The 20,489-nt window shown below is 36.4% G+C and overlaps 1 protein-coding gene across 2 annotated transcripts in view; it reads right to left on the bottom strand.

Moving 5' to 3' along the window:
• Positions 1–1,894: 1,894 nt before the first annotated feature.
• The window catches only part of zdhhc3a (zDHHC palmitoyltransferase 3a), a 24,559-nt gene continuing 5,964 nt past the window's right edge, over positions 1,895–20,489 (bottom strand). The window contains 3 exon segments of one of the 2 annotated variants that reach the window (NM_001002725.1): positions 1,895–2,846; positions 14,482–14,612; positions 18,226–18,307. In NM_001002725.1, the coding sequence (NP_001002725.1) occupies positions 2,631–2,846; positions 14,482–14,612; positions 18,226–18,307 (429 nt within the window). In that variant the 3' untranslated portion in view covers positions 1,895–2,630. 2 annotated transcript variants of the gene reach the window in all.

Below are 20,489 nucleotides of genomic sequence, written 5' to 3'. Positions count from 1 at the left end.
CTTATCCAGCATATGTTTTACACAGCGGATGCCCTTCCAGCTGCCTTTCACTGGGAAAGTAAGTAATATGATTAATTAAAATGAATTTAAAAGCAACTTAATTAAAGTAATGATCAGCATTAATCTTTAAAAATGGTTGTTTTTTGTCATTTCTATTTATCTTGATTCTGTTTACGGGTGAGTTGCTGTAAATTCCAGCACTAGCAGTTGAATGAATGTGTGGTCATGCACAAAGACAAATGCTCAAAGTCAGATTTTTCATTATATAATATAATAAACTGTGGTATGTGTTTTCATCTGAACCTCATGTAATTCACGGGATCATTTTTAAAGACGCTGAATGCAAATTATTACCAATATGTAAATGTTTCCATTGTTGATGCGGGGAAAAAAATGACACAAACAAAACCAGCATGAGAAAATAATGACAGATTTTCAATTATGGGGTAAAGTATTCGTGTAAGCCAGTATTAAAAATATGGAGAAGAAAAAAAAAATGTGACCACTTAAAATTTTTCAAGCAGTGGTCTTAGACTCAATTCCTGGAGGGCCACAGCTCTGCAGATTAGTTCCAACAACCTCCAACTCACAACTGCTTAATAGTCCATACTCGGTCTTGGAGAGCCAGTGACCTGGAGAGTTTAGCTCCAACCCTAATCAAATACACCTGAACAAGCTAATCAAGCTCTTAGGGATAGTAGAAATTTCCAGGCAGATGTGTTGAAGCAAGTTGGAGCTGAAGTCAGCAGGACACCGGCCCTCCAGGACTGACTTTGGACACCCCTGCAAAAGGAACTACATAAAAATAGGCTAATTTTATAACTCCCTTGGAGTTAAACAGATGAATTTTACCATTTTTGAAGTTGGATCTGGCGGGAGCACTTTTAGCGTAGCTTAGCATAAATAATTGAATTAGATTAGACCATTAGGATTTTGCTCAAATAAAAAAAAAGTTGATGACAAATGAGTAGTGTAGTTTTGGCCTATTCTTAGACGTCTATTAGATTTTCACTGACAGCCCAAATTTAGCCTTGTTTTAGCCAAGACGACTATGTTTAAGACATCCATTAGACATCTTTTAAAAACAAGAAATGCTTAATGGTTAGTGACCAATTGGAAAGGATTTACTTACAGTTACCTAAAACAAAATCTTTAAGATTCTATAACTGATCAGATTAACCCAACTAAAGACCACTGCTATTTGCTAATAATCTGGGATTAAAACATATGTTCCAACTCAAAACCATTTTTAAAACTGCATGTCTGTAATAAAGACAGTAAAATCACTATGTAATTCTTAACTGCTATGATCACTACGACTGCATGGTGTCAGTAAACGCGCATGTGTTTGTGTGAGACTCATCATTTCAGAAAGGCTTGAATAAACTCCATCCCAAATATATAAAATAAACTTGATATTTTTGACTAATGAGCTGTATGTCAGCTTCATCCCAGTCTGTCTCTGTCCCTGGCTGCTGTTTATCTGATGTAAAACATGATGAGAAGCTAACACACATGGGAGCGGTGGGCAGGGAGAAGCAGCTCATTCGAATTTAAAGCCACAGGCTAAAAAACAGCTACAGTATGCTCAGATACTAAAATGAGCAGATTCTGTACACTATAATTAATAATCTGATGGGCATTTTGAGCTGAAATTTTACAGGCACATTCTGAAGACAACAAAAGCTTATTTTACATCTTGTAAAAGAGGTAAAATAGGTGTCCTGTAAAATGAATATTATCAAAACTCTCTTTTTTTATGGGAATGCTATTGGTCAAATCCAATTTATGCTAATCTATGTTAAAAGTGCTTCTGGGGTAAATGGTAAAAACTTAACTATAGAGGCCTATATTATTAGACTATAGAACTTTTGTTATTTTTACCAGTCTCCAAAAAAGACAAAATGGTTTATTTGAAATTAGGAAGACATAATATCAGCCCTTTATGAAATTAAACAAATATAAACAGTTTAGTCAAACACATAACAAGAAAACCCAGAGAAGCTCAGAGTGTCTTGTTTTTTTCTTTTTCTCCACAGCTGCATATTAAACAGAGATAAACTAAAAATCCAGCAAACAATTTAGTGTTTAATAGACGTCTAAACCGATATCTAAACGTAGACGGCTTGGCTAGACCAGTCGTCAAATAGACAGATTAGATTGCAGATTAGTTTTGGCCTATTCTTAAACGTCTATTAAATTTTGACTGACAGCCCCAATTTAGCCTTGTTTTAGCCAAGATGACTATGTTTAGATGTCTATCAGACATCTATTAGACATCTTTTAAAAACAACAAAAAGAAAATGCTTGCTGGGTAGTGTTCGATAGGAAAGGATTCACTTAGTTACCAAAAACTTTAAGATTCTAGACTCAACTGATCAGATTAACCCAACTAAAGACATCACTGCTCCAGGAACAGTGCATATAATCAAACATGTCACAGTACATGAGCTCAGTCTCTATGCATAAGTTAATCTTAAGAAGAGCGTTATGTGTTTTTGGTTGTAAATACTGCTTTAAGGCACTTTGGTAAAGTACATAGATGTTATTTCTATGGGTAAAATTCAAAATGTTCACAGTGGTTCAATGGTAAAAATGTGCAATGTAAGTCCTCAGGGTCACATTTTGATCTAATGAGGCTCCAAAGGAATCTCGATCACGTCCTCCTCAATAATCTCTCCTTGTGGGAACATGGGCACCGGAGATGAATCGTCTTTCTGGCATGACAAATCCGTGAAAGGACTGAACCAGGTCACAGAAAGAGGACCTCCAAATGCAGACTTCATTCCTTCCCAGCACTGAGTCTTCTCCCATGTGGGGTCTTCACGCTTCAGCTTTTCGATGCCCTGCAAAAACACAAACCACACCATTGTGGGTCTTGAAAAAGACATTTATAAATCTACAAATGATGGAAACAACACCCATATCAGCAAATAACCAAATGAAAGTCCATGAACTGAAAAGGAAAGCAAATGGTTATGGTGTTTGAATAAAAAAAAAATACAATGGCAAGTGATTCACTTTACTCATGCACCTGCGTGCTGCTTGTGTATAATGTTTAAAGGGATGGTTCATCAAAAAAATTAAATAATTGCTGATAATTTACTCAGTTCATCCAATATGAGGGTGATTTTTAGATTTTAGTAGATCTTCAAGTAAGATTTCTAGTTGAAACTGTGATCTTATAGATTGATGGTGATCTATATTGTCATAAATGTGCTCAGCAATGTTTTCAAAGGCTGTGGATTAAACAGCCTGGTCTCATGAAGAAACGCAACTATTTGACATTTTGTTAGTTTACTGGTTAATACGTATGAATCCATAAGTACAGTCTTACGAAAACGTAAGATTTTAAAAGGTAAGCATGGCACTAAACCACACCATCATTAGGAGATAAGCAAATCGTACTAAATTGTACGAGTGAGATCTTACGAATTCATACAAATTAGCTACTAAATCAAAAAGTTACGATTTTAAAAAGGTAAGCATGGCACTAAACCCAGCCCCTAAACCAAACCGTCAGTGGGAGATAAGCAAATCGTACTTAATTGTACGAGTGAGATCTTACAAATTCATACGAATTAGCTACTAAATCAAAAGTTACGATTTCAAAAAGGTAAGCATGGCACTAAACCCCGCCCCTAATCCAAACCGTCATTGCGAGATAAGCAAATCGTACTACATTGTACGAGTGAGATCTTACGAATTAATACAAATTAGCTACTGTATCTAAAAGTTAAGATTTTAAAAAGGTAAGCATAGCACTAAACCCCGCCACTAAACCAAACCATCATTGCGAGATAAGCAAATCGTACAAAATTGAACAAGTGAGATCTTTCGAATTTATACGAATTAGCTACTAAATCAAAAAGTTACGATTTTAAAAGTGAAAGCATGGCACCAAACCCCGCCCCTATACCAAACCATCATTGGGAGATAAGCAAATCGTACTACATTGTACGAGTAAGATCTTACGAATTCATAAGTATTAGCTACTAAATCAAAAAGTTACGAACTGACGTGAGATTTTGTTGGGATTAAAGGAAAATAATATTGTAAATCATGTTAACAGGTATTTATTTTATGGCCTCTATATGTTATTATTGACTCTTAAAGCACCACACATAATACTTTTGCTGCTTGGTCAAAAGTACTTAATTAATACCAGTTGAACCAACACAATTCTCAAATGGGGACAACTTATTTGATTTTACCAATTTTAGTGGATTGAACATAAAACAATTAAGTTGGCTAAATTGATTTGTGTTAAGACAACACAAAGGAATTGACTTGCATTTTATGAATGACCAATTAAACCCCAGCATAGCTAATGGCGTGTTTACACCTGGTCACTTCATGCATTTTCTCTGATTGGAAAGCTATCTGAAATATGAAAAGGGTTGCATTTACACTTGGCCACTTTATAAACACAGCTCAATCTCACAAGGAAACTTAACTATTTTAAATATTGTCTGAAAACGGGCTAAAACATACAAATAAACATGACTTAGTTTATATGACAACTTAAGATTTTTTAAAGGAGGTTTGTACCCCAAACCCCACGCTAAACCTTACCTACACCTCATTGGTGGATGAGCAAATCGTGCTAAAATGTACGAATGACACTGTACAAATGAATACGAATTAGCCACTAAATCAAAGTTACGATTTGCCATGAGATTGCATTGGATCTTTGATTCCCATGCTATTCACAAACTTACCAAGGTTATGTTGACTGAAGCATCAGATAAACAGAATTTAATAAAAAAAAATATTGAAATGTATGCTATATATCTTTTTCTATATATCTTACAATCTTAAGCAATACATATATTGATACAATTGACTTGATTGATCTTTTGTCTATATTGATTTCAATTGAATTGTAGGCTAGAGAGTGTTTTTGTTTTTTACTGTTGTGACAGTAAACATCAGCACAAGCCTAAGGCTTTTTAAGCCATAATTAGCTACAGTCAGTAGGCTAAATTATTATTATTTTTAATCGCATAAGTGCAAGACATTCAAAAGTGTAAAAGGTTTCCAAAAAAAGCACTGTGCCTTTCTAAACAAAGGAATGCTATATATATGATATGTTTTTTCTTTTATTTTCCTTTTCATTCACAGAGATAGGCTAATACAGGTGCCTGATACATGTCTTTTGTTAAAGATGCCATTTGATATTAATTTAGCATTCTAATTTTATTATATAATGGCTAATAACTGGTCAAATATTAAATGAAACAAAAAATAAAATAACAAAAACGTCCCAAACTGTCACCAGTGGTGTTGTTGAAGTATGTTATATTTGTTGTGTTGCGCATGTTATATCTGACAATGATACATAGCCTATAACATGCTCTCACATTTATATATTTATTCCATTTTGGCAGGAGTGAATTTTGCATTAGTGGTTTCAACGAATAAATTCATTTAGACCGGTCCAGTTTCATCTGGAATTCTCTCCTGACCACATCTTGAAGTGGTTCAGATAGCAATAAGTAACTAGGTGTAAACAGGAAATTCACCTATATCTTGGATGAGTAGTTAAATTATAATTTATCATTTTTTGGGGTGAACTATCCCTTTAATGAGAGATAAGCCAAATGACTGCCACTTAAAGGAACACATAAAAAAACCACATGGATCGTGCAGCATGCCCTCACATTGAAATGAATCCACAAGAAAAGAAAAACAGACCATTTCAAATAGCATGCTTTCAGACAAACGACACAATAAATGTGTTTAAATGCTTTTTAAATCAGCAGCAATTCAAAGCTTACCTCCATTTCACACCAGTCAAACAGGGACATCGGCCTAATTTCATACTAAATATAATTAGAAGCTTTTTAATTAATTTTAAAACATGAAAATAGAGTTTTCTTTTTTTTGAGGAAGGGAACCATTCATAAGACAACACAAAATGATTAGAGAAACTAGGTTAGTGTCAAAGAAAGAGAGGAAGTAGATGGGGGAAATACAGACCAAGCAAATTTGAAAACATTTGGATCTCTTGAGAAATTGCAACACAGTGATTTTGCAACGCGAATGGCATTTCAGCTGCTGATACTATTTTAGACTTTTCAGAGGCAGAGATGGCTTTGTAATGTGGTTATGCATTCAGGAAACCCACTGTCAGACACATTAGATGTGATGTGTTGTTATATAAAAACACTAATGAGCGGGTGTTTCAGGTTTTTTATTCAACGTTTGACAAAGAAGAACAGAATGATTGCCTTTTTTCATATACAAGCACATATCATCCGTTCATTAGAACACAAAAAAGTAGATCAATAAAATGTCAAATATATGCAATAAAAATATGCAATGGCAACAACGTGTAAAAATGACCTCTTCCAAAACACAAATTCCCACAATTTCTCAACCAGTTTCCTTTCTACATTCCTGAAAACCAGGTTTATGAACACATGCCAAGTAAATCAGCTCTAAAACAAGTAACACCTGATTATCACTTAGCCTTTTCAGTATAAGTGCTGCTGTCAGTCTATAAGTTATGTATAACAGCAAATATACCCACTGTATCTCAAAGCACATTCTTTACATTTCTTTAAGAATTCATTTCACTGCAATTATTTGCAGTAATTATTTAGGAGTATAAAATAATCTGACAATGAACCAGCTTTGGAATTTAATATCCAAATTGTATGTTAAATTCCATCGTAAGCAAACAAAATAAATAATTATACCCCCTGTTAAGCATACTAAATTGTTTCATAATATTTTTTTTTATTTAGCAAAAGTCAATAACTCATGTTAAGGCCTGTTCACAAGAATGATAACTAGAACAATAGCTTTATCAGTGTCCTATATTGTTTTTGTTTATTATTAGTACGCTCTGAAGTTTGGAGCTGTGCAGAAAAATCCTTTTATGGCCTGTTTCCTCTGAGTGGTACGGTGCGGTACCGTTCGGTACACTTTTATGGCCATTTCTACTGCCAAACGTACCAAAAAGTGAACAGTACCACTGTTTTGGGTATTTTTTGCAAAGGGTACCTTGCACAACAAAAGAGTACCAAAAGTTAGCAATAGAGGCACAGCTGAACGCTATTGGATTACAGAGATACGTCACTACCGCACACAAGCAGGTGAATGAAAACTAAGAAACCACCATGTTTTAAATACAAAGCCCAGACATTACATCGCAATACTATATGCATAAAACAACTAATCATGGTCGACCCAAGCTCAAACAAACCTTGTCGCCGTCTTGATGAACAGCCACAAAGCCAAGAAGAACAAAGTCTGCTGTGTGCTGTTTTTGTTTTACAAGGCCGTCTGAAAGTGCGAGAGGTTTCACTTTTTCCTGAGAGCTGGTTTGCACTCACCGCACATCTATATTTGAATTAAGGAACTTCTTGAACTTATCATAATAACAACGTGTGTGTGATTATTGAAGTGCTTCTAGCATCCGATCCTCTCAGAAATGGACAAACGCAAGAGTGAAGCGCAAAAAAAACAAAGGAGCAAAAGATTTTTTCAGCAACCTAAAACATGAACAAACTGCCATGTTTAACTATTATCATCACCTTTTGGACTATTACGAACTCGGAATGATGGAATTACTTTGGTACTCTTTAGGCAGTGAAAACGCAGGCCTGATAAAGGTGACTCGTACCGACCCGTACCGTACTGTACCACTCAGTGGAAATGGGCCATTAAAAATCAATTCTGCCTTAATTGTGAGATTTAATGAAGGATAAATTCTGATTGGCTGGTTGTTTTTTTAATCACTCACCAACTGTAAAATGTTGTTCCCGTTATCATCTTTGGTGTAATGTACTTAAAATAAAAAAATTTAATTAAAATATGTATCTGTAACAGTAATGAACCATTTTACTGAATGGTTGTCAGTGCTCTTAAAATGTTAACCAGGAAAGGACAGGGGAATCTGTAGATAAATCTTAACAATTAAAGGGGTCCTTTTATGCCCTTTTTACAAGCTGTAATGTCTGGCTTACAAAAAATGTGACTTTAGTGTCATCTTAAAAGATCCCAAAAATCATTTATTATAGCATGGTTTAATAATAAATGGCTATTTAACTGAAAGTAAAAATACTGTTTTGTTTCTGGATCTTAAAGTCCACGTTAACCGAAAATAGCTGAGACTTTAATTTCAGTTTGCTGATGTCTTTCCAGCTGAAGCAGAATATTGAGTAAAGGGAGGGGTTTCTCGTTTTGTGGATCATTCCTTTATGGCAAACTAATGGTAAGGTGGCGTGGTTAAAATATTCGCTTGATAAAGCCTGATTTATACTTCTGCGTCAAACGCCGGCATATGCTACGGCGCTGACGCATAGCCCTTCGCCGTGGCCGTCGGCGTGGCTGACGTGCACCTCTCAAAAATTGTAACTACACGTCGCAACGACACGTAGCGCAAGCTCTGTGATTGGTCGGCTTGGTTGCGCTGACGAGTCTGGGCGGGACCGAGAGCCGCGCGAATGGCGCGAGCCCAATGGAGCGATTGTTTACAAGTGTGGAGTCCCGTGAAGGAGCTCTGGATGGAAAGTTTTGTTCTGTGTTTACCTCATAGTTAAAGTTGTTCCACGTCCGCCGGTTCCTGCCTCAAAATGAGCGAGTTTGAGTCACTTGTACAACCAGGAAGTGTTCAGGAAAAGCAAAACAAAAGCGAAGAAACTCGACACAGAGGAACATTTACACCTTACTGCCAACTAGCGTTTCGGAAGTGTTAATGGAGACCAACAGAGACAGCGCACAGAAGTATAAATGCACAGCCACGCGCGTTGCATGCGCCGTGGGTTACACCGGTCACTTGACGCAGAAGTATAAATCAGGCTTAAGTGTGACATCATGCGAAGCGACTTTATCTATTATCTTTGTAATAATCCCTATACAGTTTGATATACTGATTTTTTAAATAATAATAATAATAATAGTAATAATAATAATAATAATTCCTTACATTTATATAGCGCTTTTCTTGACACTCAAAGCACTTTACACATTGGGGGGAATGCTTCTCATCCACCACCAGTGTGCAGTATCCACCTGGTTGACGTGATGGTAGCCGTATTGCACTAGACCACGGACCACACACCAGCTGATAGGTGGAGAGGAGACGAAGAGGAGGCGAGAGAAGGTGATGAAGCCAATTATGGTATGGGGAGGGGTAAGAGGCCATGATAGACAGAGGGCAGTGCATGCTGGGGTTAAACCCCTCCTCTTTTTCCCAAGGACATCCTGGGACTCTTATCGACCGCAGAGAGTCGGGACCAGTATAGAGTCCCCTTCACTATACTGGAGTGTTAGGACCCACACAGTCCACAAGTTGGGCGCCCCTGCTGGCCTCTCTAACACTACTTCTGGCAGCCTGGCTTTGCTATGTGGTCTCCTATCCACGTACTGACCGGGCACAGCCCTGCTTAGCTTCAGTGAGTGACCCTGTGAGGGTTGCAGAGAGCTAGCAGCCGGCTAATAATAAACATTTACAATGCACTGTATTACTTTCGAAAATCACCATTGCAATATACCACGTGTATACCATGATTTTTAAAATAAAATTCACTTTAAATGTATGATATGACTGATAAGTAGTCATAAACAAATATTTTCTCAATTACAATTAGTAGCGGCTTGGACCTGGAAACTGTATTATATATGTGACCAATAGGTCATGACTTTAAAAAGTGGACAGTGGCAGAAGCTGTCAAACTGACATCAATAGTGAAGAACTGTCACTCCAGAAGTAAAAGCAAAATTAACTTGCACTGATTAATTGTTTACCTAAAGAATAGCAATGTGCGCTAGCAAAATAAAACATTGTAAATGTTGATTTCACACAGACTTTAAATCCAAATTAGCAGCTGCTTCATGACACATTCCAGAAGAGGATGGAGCTGCTTATGTTTTAAAGCCTTTAAAATGCCCACTTTTATGCTACATGCCAGGATTTGTAAACGGAAGTAGAGCAATGCAAATGACAGTGTAAAGTCAAGTCACAGTGAAAACATGGCACATGTAGTATCTTCAAATTTCATTTATACTACACACGGCCACACATTATAAACAGTATATAACGATCATGATGTATGATATTGATCATTTTGGAATGTCTCTAATACATACAAGCTTATAAGCACTCACAAATACACAAGCTGACATAATATTAGTAATGCATGGACATGGGTTATGCATCAGTTTACTAGATTGGTAAAACTGTGTCTCTCAGACATACATCTAAATAGTCTAATGTTTACGAGTAAAAAAAACAACAACCCCGCATGACTACATTGGAGGCATTAGAAAGGAGTTCAGAAACGCTGCTTATTGATATAATGGCTCTTTTTAAGAATGTGGACTTTATGGATCTTTTTTATAGCTAAAGTGCGTTTGGGAATGTAAATGGCATAATAAGACCCCTTTAAAAGTACTTTAAGACAGTAGCTTATCATTTAGGGCGACATTCTGAGATTACAGCAGTGATTATATTAGCATAAACGCATGTGTATTATCTGTGCATCATCCGTCTTCATTTCCGTGTAGCTCAGCAGAGATTAGGACATGATAAAGCTTCCACTTTATGGCTGTACTTGAAATAAATATGAGCATACAAATGTTTGAAAATAAATGAGTAGTTCGCTGACAAAAAAAAAGAAAAAAAAACTAAACAAGATAATAAAAGTGATTTAGTCTCACTGGCAAATGCTCTGGTCAAATCAGGATAAAGAAGAGAAAAGACGCTGTTTATAAGCGCAGTCCAAGTGCACATGAGTCTCTAGCTTAAAAGCTTCCTGAGCTCAGACCACATACTGGTAGGGGTCGGCTTTTCCGTGGTCGGGTGTAGAAAACGGGCTAAACCATGCTATCGAGAAGGGGTGTCCGAATACCGCCTTCATGTTCATCCATTTTGTTTTTTTAGCCCATCTTCTCTCTTCCTTTTTCAACTGCTCTATACCCTAAAAACAAGAGATAACCGAGACTTCAGAGTGTGTGTGAATAGTATTTAAATAAAGTGAAAAGAACAACTGACCCATTCCATAAAACACAGATTTTTTTCTCAGAAGAGTTTATGTAATGCCATTACATTTAGGTTTAGAATAAAATATTATACATGTTAATTCTGGTTTGTCCAAGTGGGAAAATGGGTCAAATTGAGCACACTATTTTTGGATCATGGGTTGTATCCAGGACTTATGATGGGAATACGTTTACCCTTTTCTTTTCTAAAATATGCTTTAAGTTTATATTATTAATCTGAAAAAGAAAAGTCAGGTTAAAAACACTGCACTGTGGAACATTAGCATAGTGAACTCATCATAGACTACCTTTAAAAAGTTTGGGGTTGGTATGACTTTTTTTTACTGTCTCTTAAGCTTGCCAAGGCTACATTTCTTACTATGATCAGTGGTTAAACAGTTGTACCATAAATATTACTATAAAAGCCACAATACTCCTTTTAAAATACTTTAATGCATAGAAAGCTCAAAAGAGCAGCATAAATGAAAGGCATCCTGACCCCAAGCTTTTGAACAGTAGTTTAAATGCAGAAAAACAGTAAGCTAAAAGTAGTAATAAAGTATGCGGTTCCAACAAGATAGTACAATAGACTTGCAACTTTCAAAGCCATCAAGTGAACACAGTGCAGACCCACACTACAACTAACAGAATCTGAAGAAAGTGCCAAGAAAACACTCTCCTCAGAATAAGATTTAAAAAATTTGAATCTAAAGGACAGGAATATACAGTCACAGGCCATTTTATTAGGTACACCTTGTTAGTATCTGGATGACCTTCTTGCTGTGAGGCGATTGTGCTTAAAACATATGATAATAAGCGAAATGTAATCTTGATATGAGAGCCAGATCTTGCATGATGAAAATTTCCCATTCAACAACATTCAAAACTTTCTGCGCTGGATTGATATTTAGTGACTGTGGAGGCCATTTTGCGTTTACTGAACTAATTGTTATTTACAAGGATCCAGGTTGAGACGAATGGAAGTTTGTGGCAAAAAGCAATATCGTGTTTAAAGTAGCAATTAGAAGGTAAGCACACTGAGGTCATGAAGGGATGGACATGGTTAGTAACAACACTTAGGTAGGCTGTAGCGTTTAAACGGAGTTGGTAGCAAGGAGCCCAAAGTTGCTATTAAAACATTAAGACACCATTACACCAGTCCCTTGAACCAAACCTCATCAGACCTGAAAACATTTCTCTAATCTTCTACCGTCCAATTTGTGGTGAGCCCATGTGAACTGTGGTCTCAGTTTCACATCTGCTTCAAAGTTTTGCATTCAGAGATGCATTTCTTTATACCTCAGTTGTTACAAAAGTAGTTATTTGAGTTACTGTTGTCTCTCTATTAGATCAAACCAGATTGGTTATTCTCCTCTGACAAAATCAAGGCATTTTTGTCCACAGAAGTGCTCCTCACTAGATATTTTCTCTTTTTCTGACCACTGCAAATCCTACTGATCACTGTGTGTGAATATCAGAGATCAGCAGTTTCTGAAATACTCAAAACAGCCCGTCTTGCACCAACGAACAAGCAATGTTTAAAAGTCACTTTTCGTCCTCTTCAGAACTTCAGAAAATCCTCTTGTCCAAGTCATATAAATATGAAGCTGCACAACGCCTTAACATTTTTGGTGTCTGTTAAGTAGCTAATATCAAACTGAAAATAGCAGTTCCTTATATCATGTTTTCATTTTACTGTTAAGACGAGAATGAGGTTATAAAGTACATTGTTCCATTTGAAGATTTACCCAAAGTGTTTGCTTTTCATATCAAACTTGCGAAGTCTGAACTTAAGAAAAGGGCGCAAGACTGAACTTTGTGTATATTAAGAAAAAGCCCCAATCAGATAGGCGACTGTCGGCAGCCACACCTCAGTTTTCCCCCATCCACACTGACACGGAGCAGCAGCATTTTAAAACCAAAACGGTCTTTTTAACGTTTCCAAAACGCTCCATTTTCGGGACTCGAAAACTCCGGGGATGTGTGGACGTAATTGTAGCAAAACGTATGTGTTTTAAAACAAAAACGTATTAGTGTAAACGGGGCCTATGATGCTGTCATGTGATTGGCTAATCAGCAGCCAGTCTGAGCAGTTGAACAGGTGTACCCATTAAAGTGACCGCTGAGTGTATGCAAGTTGTGTTTTCCAAAGTCAGAAGTTCACAAAACTAAAGTCATTTTTCCACTCCATGGTATGATGTGGTTTGGTTTGGCTCACTTTTGGGGGCTTTTTCACTGCTTTCTGCACACATTTCCACACTTTTTAAGTACCACCTCTGGTGAGGATCCAAGCAACCTAAACCATTACTAACACATGACATATAAACTGCTGATCAGCGATTGGTCAGAAATAATTGTCACTAACAGTATCATTGAATTCGCAACACAACACACCAAACCAGCTAAATTTCACTAGTAAGAAGCAGCCACTGCTGTCTCGTTGGTTATCATGTCTAAATTGTTTTTATACCAATCTAAAAATTTGCCTAAAATGAGATCAATGATGTCACAGCAGTAGAGGCAGCGCAACTATAGCGATAATACTACCCACTTTAAAGTCAGCATGAAACCAAGGTTTGCTCTTTTTTTTATTTGTATATAGTAGTGCTTGTTATAAACAATGTATCTGTGCACTTGATTATATGGTTAAAACTAATTTTGCCTTCAAAATCTTTAATCAAATACCATAACCTTCCCTCTTCCCTTGAAACAACTTTTCTTCTCTAATGGTCACATGAAATGCCTTTAGGGCGTGTCTATCAGTGCAGGTCTCGCTTCTGCCCCGCCTTTGCAGAAGCCAGTGGCTCAAATTAATCTAACACGATTTGTAAAATTTTACTCCTCGTTCTCATTATTATCAGGCATTTGAAAACATCCAATGGTAATTCTTGTGGACGGAAATCAACCTGGCAAACAGGCATTCAAATATTTTCTTCCATTTTGTTAGCAGCGCCAATCTTCCAATGATCCAATCAGTTCCCAAAGGAAAAAATCATGCACTGCCTCATATTTTTCTCATTTCAGAAAACAATTCATTAGTCAAAATTGGTGTGACATGGACGTTAAGATTGTCTTTGAATTTTAAGTAGCACTAAATTGCAGTGGAAATGCAAACAGAGCCTAAAAAAAACAAATCTAAGTGAGCTGAGCCGTGCCAAACCATATTGTACCACGCAGTGGAAAAGTGGCTTATGTGTTATAAAAGTATACTGCCAAAAGGACCTATAATGCAAACTTAAATTCTGCACATAGTAACGTTTTATTATTAACTAACCAATCACGGTATGTGCTGAAGAACCAGTGTGAATATATGCTAGATTTCTGCTGTTCAATATCAGATGAACATGTGTTACATTTCACTCCAGGCACCATAGCATTTTTGGTGAAGCTGTCCGCATGTGTTAACCTAAAAATAACAAAGCATAACAGTCCACAAGCATCACCTCCACCACGTTCGCCCACTGCCGGGAAAGAAAAATGGTTTCTTACCGTCTCATCTGTGCAGATGGAATGGACTTGGGTGCCAAACATCACAGAGGTGAAGATGAGGAAGAGGAGGCCCTCAAAGCACAGGAGGATGAGGAGGATGACGGTGGCAGGAGGGGAGAAGGTACTGCACTCTGGGGTCAGGAGGGGAAAGGGAACAGCCTTAACTCAGATACAGTAAATGCTAGTGCAACTATACTATTCTAGCTTCATTTGAACTAATTCATTAACTAAAAGAGGGGGGGAAGGGTTTGTGGTATGAATAACTGGAAGCACATCTATATTTGTATGTGCAAACTGGGCCACACAACACGCATGGAAAGCATCTAAACACATTAGCACATGGGTTAAAAGGTTTGATCTTTTAGCCAAGCCTGCCTAGGACACTGTTGTTTTTAGATTGGCATAATTGGGTCAACGATTAGGTGTACCATTTTGGTGCTGCTGGCATTAAAATAAATTGAAATTTCAGTTGATCCAATCATAGTGTACATGGGTTTTTAATTATCATTGTTATTAATTAGCTATTAAAAACTAAATTGCTGATTATAATTGAGATAAGAGAATACATTCATTATTTTGAATACATGGAAGAAAAGGAATTGGACTTGAAAATGGCTTGTACTTATAAGACAATAAGCACAAAAGCAGCAAACACATTGCTTTAAACCAGGCATGTCCAAACTCGATCCTGGAGGGCCGGTGTCCGGCAAAGTTTAGTTCCAACCCCAATCAGACACACCTGGGTTAGCTAATTAAGCTCTAACCAGGCTTTCTAGAAACATCCTTGCAGGTATGTTGAGTCAAGTTGGAGCTAAAATCTACAGGACACCGGCCTTCCAGGAGCGAGTTTGGACACTCTATAAACAGTCATTAATCTGTAAATACAGCTCAGGACGTTCGCAGAAGATAACATTATTCTGCATTATTAGTTGTTTTTTAAAGGTAAATAAAGGTGTAGGTTATACAGTTCGTTGTTAATTGCAGAGCTATTCTAAAAAAGAAGAAGAAAAAAAACCTGCCAGATCTGAAAGAGATCAAGCCTGGTCATTTGAACCATTTAATAATTAGGCTCTGGAATCCAAATGTGAAAACATATGTCCTAAACAAATAAATAATAATAATGGTAAATGTAAAAACAACTAGAAAAAAAGTAACATTTTAATTTCATTTGTTAGGCACCAACATTAAAATATACTATAGCAGTTTACAGTAAATACCATACTGTTTTTTAACCATAATAAAGTTAAAGAGGCTGCCCAATCAGCTAAAATGTTGCTGATAACGTTTTTTTGTACGGTATATATTGAACCATCAAAAACAGAGTTTCTGCAGGTTTCCTCAAATCAAATTTAAAGACTTTAAGACCCTTTTAAGACCATCATGAATGACTGATTTTTTTTAACAGCCTGGTTACTTCTGTAAATAGTTTTTGTATTAATGGAAGATCATGTAAAGGGATGTGTTGCTTTAGTTTTTTTCCCTGATTCTGTAATTTAATTTGGAGAATTTGCTGTAAAAATGTCTAAGAGCTGTTTTGAATTGTATCTCTTTGCAATAAAAAAAAAAACCTTAAATATATGTACTGTATATAACCTCGGCTCAGTTGCCATTTCTGTGAGGAGTTTGCATGTTCTCCCTGCGTTCGCGTAAGTTTCCTCCGGGTGCTCCGGTTTCCCCCACAGTCCAAAGACATGCGGTACAGGTGAATTGGGTAGGCTAAATTGTCTGTAGTGTATGAGTGTGTGTGTGAATGTGTGTGTGGATGTTTCCCAGAGATGGGTTGCGGCTGGAAGGGCATCCGCTGCGTAAAAACTTGCTGGATAAGTAGGCGGTTCATTCCGCTGTGGCGACCCCGGATTAATAAAGGGACTAAGCCGACAAGAAAATTAATGAATGAATGATATGTATAAAAATAAGAAGTTTTGAGATGTTGGCCAGATTGGGTAGCTTTTCATAGACATAGGGAAATTACGACCTGTTTAAAATGATTTAAGACCTACAACACAGTACTTCAGTTAATTTAAAACTTTTAGGCCTAAAATTTAGCTTTTTAAAATGTAAACTTTAAGATGCTGCGGACACCCTGAAAAATGATTGAAGTCATGTCCATGTGTTGTGCGTTAAGTCGAAATATTGATTATGGTGACAGGTCTATTTCTATCCACCATTTTTTAAAAGGGACACTGAAAAAAAAACTGGCTCTCTTTTCAATAGTATCTAACAGTTTTTCCTGTTCACTTGGCGTTCACACAGTCACTGTTAAAGTAAAGATACAAAGCAACTAAAAAAACAAAAATAGAATATAACACTTACTAAACATTAAAAACCATGCTGCATGCTGGGCTCAACACTAGTTTTAAAAGAATACAACCACATGTACACACACACACACAGGTTGCAAATTCAGGAAGAGCTTATAAAATGTTTAAAGGTGTCAAAACAATGGTAGAAATTTCTCTGTCACACACAAAAAAGTATCTGACTATATAAACTATAATGAGCACATCACTATGACCAAATCAACCATTTTACGGTCCATCTTTTGAAATCATGATCATTATGGTTAATTTTATTTTTATTTCACAGTGAACACATGCTAAATACCTCCATAAAGAACTGCTCTCAACATTAAAGGGTAAGTTCACGCAATAATTTGTGTTCACAAATTTTTTTTAGCCTGCAAAGTTTTCTTGGTTTTTATGATTAGAGTTGAAGCACATGGTAAATTGAGACAATGTTATGGTGCCTTTTCTAGACTTTGAATGTCTCGGGACCATTGCTGTTTATGGAGGAGAGAGAGCTCTCGAATTTCATCTAAAATATCTTAATTTGTGTTCAGAAGATGAATAAAGGGTCTCAGGGGATTAAACCAACATGATAAGAACATGATGGGAAACTAACCCTTTAGACATCATAATTAAACATTAAATTAAGCCTAAAACTTCAAAACTCTTCTTCTTGAGATCCACCCTCATTCAAAGTGCATTTCTAACCTGCTTCTGCATAACTGCCCGAGTATTTACAAATGATCCTGAAATTCTTGATTTGCTGCTCGGGTAAGTTTTATTTAGTTTGACTTAGAAACTAAACTATGCAGGATAATCAGTCCTCAGAAGCAGGGTTGAAAGTCTCGTCATTAAACATGAAAATGCATTTCTGATAATTATAAAAATCCAAAGTTGGACAAATTTTCAAGAAAAGTATAATTGGAGCTGAGATAGTATTTTGTGTCCATACTACAGAGCCCATCTGTGCTCATTCACTTTGAATCCAGCTTACATCGTTTGGTTATAAACCCTCCACTTCTTCATTGCCTGACATTTAAACACTCTTTAAACCAATAAAAGTGCCATTCAATTTACATAATATTGCATGTTTGTTACAAAAAACAATGCATTTTTGTCACACATCCTGTAAGAAAAATTTTAATTAGCCTTATCAAAGTGTTTAATCTCCGAAAAGGATGCAAAACTTGTTTTTTTTTTACACTGTAATGCATCAAATTAAATAAAACTAAACAAAATCACAAGTAAGTTCATGAGAATGTATTAAAAAGAATAACAACAGACTGTCTCTGTGAGTAGTTCTTATCTGTATGCAGAGACAGGACTTTTCTTTTTTTTCCCAGTAGATAACACTCTTAATTGCATGTTTGCACTCCGACCCTGTCATCTAGAGGTCACGTGGGTCAAGTTATCGGTCTTGCTAATAATAACTACAATAACAACAGCTTCTTTCACTTACTTGTCCAGTCATCTTCAAAGCAGTTGAGGAAATGAAAAACCACCATGACCAAGGAATGCAGGGAGATCAGGCAAATGTACATCTGAAAAACACATCAGCACCAGAATTAGATGTTTGTTTGTGATGGTTTACAATAGTCAGAATTCCTCATTTGTAAGCCCCTCTAGATTATTTCATCTGGAAAAAAAAATAAAAAATTTTAAAAAGTGGAATGCACTGATATGATTGTTTTGGCCGATACAATACCGAAACAATAGAAACCTTATAAACAATTCTGATATTAGTCAATTGGATACAGTATTATATATTACCAGCGAGTACTTTCTCCATTAAATTCATTTTACTGAATATGTATTGGATCCATTTAACATTCAACTTTAATTCAACAATCCCAACATTTAAAAAGAGGCAAAAATTAAAGGGTCAGGAAACACCAAAACACCTTTTTTGAGCTGTTGACCATCATATATGTGTCCCACGCTGCTAAAAAAAACACTATTAGGACACACATATTTCCCTAAAAAAGTGAAAATTGGTTGTATTTGTGTGGTTTCGAGCAAATTCTTTTGAAAATAAATTTTAAAGCAACTTCATGGCAATGAGATCCTTGTGTAAATTTCAGCGTGTAGACTGGACGCCCCTACCAACGTAACGTCTTTAGGTTTTTAGCATTAATTCATGAGGAAGACTTGGTTCGAACCAATCAGCGCACTTTGTGAATAAGATGCAACTTCAGTAATATGCATGATATAGCTTTAAAGTTTTACCCATTACAGTGTTTTGAGAGATGCCACATTGTTTTGCCAACCGTAATTAAAACAAGCGGAAGAAGAAGAATTGTTTGGAGACATGGGTCATCAGTGTTGCGTTTATAAATGTGCTGCAACGAAAGTTTTGTTTCCATTTTCCCACAATGAGAGCACCACTGCGTGTGGACCCACATTTGTGGATTACAGTGGTCTGTAAACACGCAACAAAAATATGTTTGTAAGGAAAACAAGAGCTTTTTGCATCTGGAAATAGTGAAATCCGGATTTGCCACTTTTAAAAAAAGACCCGGTTTTAGTTGGTGTTGATTGTCCTGTCTCTACAGACTAGGTAAGTGTGTGATCAGTGTTCTTAGTTTGTTTATTCAGAGACAAAAGTTAGTTAGTATCGTCAACAGTACTCTTTCAGTTTTTAAAGACATTCCTTAGTCAAACTGATAGTTACTAAGGTGACTGTAATATCACTACAATATTATGGACTGAAAGATCTGCTGTAAATGCTGCTCTCTGAATGTACACATGTAAAGAAACTTCATCAAACTTTTTTTTTTTTTTTTAACCTTTTTGATTACCTTTTTTTTACCTTTATCAAACTATTACCGTCATGTGGGATTTTCGCTGCATTCTGTGACAGAATAGTCTATACACACACATACAGCTGTTTGACGCTATTCTCTTCACCTACTGAGAAATGTGGAGGTTTTTTTCTCCAATATGGCATACGGTTTCAAAAATTCTATTAAAACTACACTCTTCCAGCAGTTCCTCGCATCCAATATCTCGTTTATCACAGGGGACATGCATGAAATGTTCCTGAATGAAAGTGATGGTGCCAAACTGCAGTTAAAGTCGACAAATAAAGAATGAAAAACCCAAATTACATTAAAATCGGGAAGAAATGTGGATAACATCGCAATGTTGCAATGATTTTAATTGAATTATGTGCTATAATATGCCAAATGTGATCATAAACGGAACATTCAAAAAGCAGCTCATGTAAACACCTTAATCATAATATTGTCTTATTCAGATTAAGGCAAATCATTTGATTACTGATGTCCATGTAAACGTAGTCACTGTCTTTCTCCCCTTCATCTGTGTTGACGCTGTGAAAATCAGCTGTAGTGCATGTGCATGTAGTACATATACTGAAACTCCCCTTTTTCATGCAAACTAGTCCCTCTTTCATCACTTGACACTCCCACCTAAATAAAGCTAGACTCAGCCACTAAAATGAATGAAAGTGAATGAGAACGGAAGTCTTGACCTAATAAAATTCAAATGGCTGCGCCCACTCGTACGCGAAGAATAAGGTGAATAGCAGACACTGTAAAAAGGTCATTCCCAGCCACTTGACTTTTCTGACAGGGAATTCGAGTGTCAAAATGTTGTGGGACTGCTATACAGGAGTTAAGATTATGGATTATAGATAGCGAAATTTAGTGGTTTTTATTTTAGCGTTTTATATATATATTTTAAAACATGACGGTAAAAGTT

Source organism: Danio rerio, chromosome 16, assembly GCF_049306965.1.
Source record: "Danio rerio strain Tuebingen ecotype United States chromosome 16, GRCz12tu, whole genome shotgun sequence".
NCBI classification, from domain to species: domain Eukaryota; kingdom Metazoa; phylum Chordata; class Actinopteri; order Cypriniformes; family Danionidae; genus Danio; species Danio rerio.
Note: the sequence above shows the minus strand (reverse complement) of the source record. Positions and strands in the feature narration are given on the sequence as shown.